This window comes from Myotis daubentonii, chromosome 19 (assembly GCF_963259705.1).
Source record: "Myotis daubentonii chromosome 19, mMyoDau2.1, whole genome shotgun sequence".
Taxonomy (NCBI): Eukaryota; Metazoa; Chordata; class Mammalia; order Chiroptera; family Vespertilionidae; genus Myotis; species Myotis daubentonii.
This window is the reverse complement of record NC_081858.1, coordinates 27,128,804-27,130,792: the sequence shown is the minus strand read 5'-3', so window position 1 is coordinate 27,130,792 and position 1,989 is coordinate 27,128,804. Positions and strand designations below refer to the sequence as shown.

General features: G+C 61.2%; 1 gene segment (V, D, J or C); it reads right to left on the bottom strand.

The window, feature by feature from the left end:
• Nucleotides 1-1,425: 1,425 nt before the first annotated feature.
• LOC132222245 (probable non-functional immunoglobulin lambda variable 5-48) lies at nucleotides 1,426-1,989 on the bottom strand. The segment is given in 2 exon segments: nucleotides 1,426-1,835; nucleotides 1,936-1,989. Coding segments are annotated over 2 exon segments (456 nt in total).

Below are 1,989 nucleotides of genomic sequence, written 5' to 3'. Positions count from 1 at the left end.
TTTGAAGTAGTTGTTCAAAGCAGCAAACTCCGGCGTTAACCTATGCCGCCATCTTGGTTCTCTCCAACTCTCCCTTTTTTAAAAAATGTTTTTACTGATTTCAGAGAGGAAGGGAGAGGGAGAGAGAGATTGAAACATTAATGATGAGACAGAATATTGAGCGACTGGCTCCTGCGCGCCCCCTACTGGGGATGGAGCATTGAACCCGGGCATGAGCCTTGATCAGAATCAAACCCGGACCCTTCAGTCTGGAGGCTGAGGCGCTACCCACTGAGCCCAACCGGCCAGGGCTCTCAGTCGTATCTTTGAAATCGGGTGCAGGGTGAGCTGGTCCTGCAGGAGAGGAGGGCAGATGCCCCTCAGCTGGCCCCGGGCTGGCAGCTCCGTGTGGCAGCGGGTTGATGAAGTCACGTGACAGGGACAGGCAGCCTCCTCCTCAGGCCACAGAGCAGGGCTGGTCACAGGGCCCAGTGAGAAGCCAGGAGAGCGGGAAGAGGGCGGACCCCAGCCTGTCAATCACCTCTGTCCTAGGTCCCAAGGTCCGGTAGGCGCTCTGCCTGGGAGCTGTGGGGAGCGTTGCTATGGGAACGGGCAGTGTGTCTGCTGACCCAGGTTCAGGAGAAGGTGACCTGGGACCTGGGCTCATCAACAGCTTCCCAGCGGGAGGGACAGGCACCCGTTGGGAAGGCCTGCTCCCCATGGCCCACAGCCACCCACACCCTGGGGGTAGGAAAGCCCGGGGGGTGAGAGGAGAGGACACAGTCAGAGCCTGAGGCTCAGGGAACCCCACTCCCGGGAGCCCCATGGGCCCGAGTGGCGTCAGCTGTGAGAGCGTCTCCCCACAGACCCCGGCGCCCGCCTCCTTCCTGGAGCAGCTCAGCACCAGCCACATCCAGCTCGCTCACCCCGTCGAGACCCAAAGAGGGTTCCTGGGCCCCGGCCACCCGTTTCCCTCTGACCGCCCCTCTCCCCAGTGGCCCTGAAGGTCAGGGTCCAGCAGAGGTGACGGCCAGCCCTGTGCCGGGGCTTCCTCCTGGGCCCGAGGCTCCCCCGCCCCTCGCAGCTGAGAGCCGGTCCGTGGGCACAGGGCTGGGCAGGGGCCTTGGGCGAGGAGCCGGGGACTGAGGGGTCCCTGCTCTGACCTCTGGGCGCGGAGTCCGTGCTCCGGGGACAGGCCGCATGGTGGGAGGGTCCTGGGCTCTGGGAGCCGTTTCCAAAGCTGTTCCCTTATTTCACGTCAGAAACAGCCATCGCCCGGGACCTGGGCTTCTGACCCACGGAGGACAGGCCACCTTTCAGGGACATAGTGACCATTCAGTTTTGGTGTTGGTTCTGTTTTTCTGAGACTCAGAGACATGGGAGAAAACATGGAAAGTGACTCATTTTAAACCAGAAGGTTCTTCCCGTGTGTTTTGCACATTGGAGCTATGTTAACAGGGTCACATGTTGGGACCCAAGACTCTGGGAGGTGGAGGTTTTTGTCCCACTTCCCCATCTGTGTGTGTCACTGTGAGAAGCACTATTGTGCCAGATCGCACAGTAATAGTCAGCCTCGTCCTCAGGCTGCAGCCCCGAGATGGTCATGAGCCCCGCATTGGCCGAGGCGTCTTTGGATCCAGAGAAGCGGCTGGGGACCCCGGAGCCCTGGCCCTTATCTGAGTCTGAGTGGTAGTTCAGGAGGTACCGGGGAGGGCTCCCTGGCTTCTGCTGGTACCAGTATATCCTGTAGCTGCCAACATTGATGCCACTGCTCAGGGTGCAGGTGAGTCTGGCTGTGGCTCCGGGAGATGCAGAGAGGGAGGGCGGCTGAGTCAGCACCGGCTGGGAGAGGGACCCTGCAGACACAGACACTGTCAGTGATGGGCAGGGACCAGGGGACGTTTCCCAGGATACTGAGCAGGAAGGGAAGAAGCCGGGTGCCAGGCCTGTCCCTACCTGTGCAGTGAGAGAGGAGCGCGAGGAGCAGAGGAGTCCAGGCCATGGTGCTCA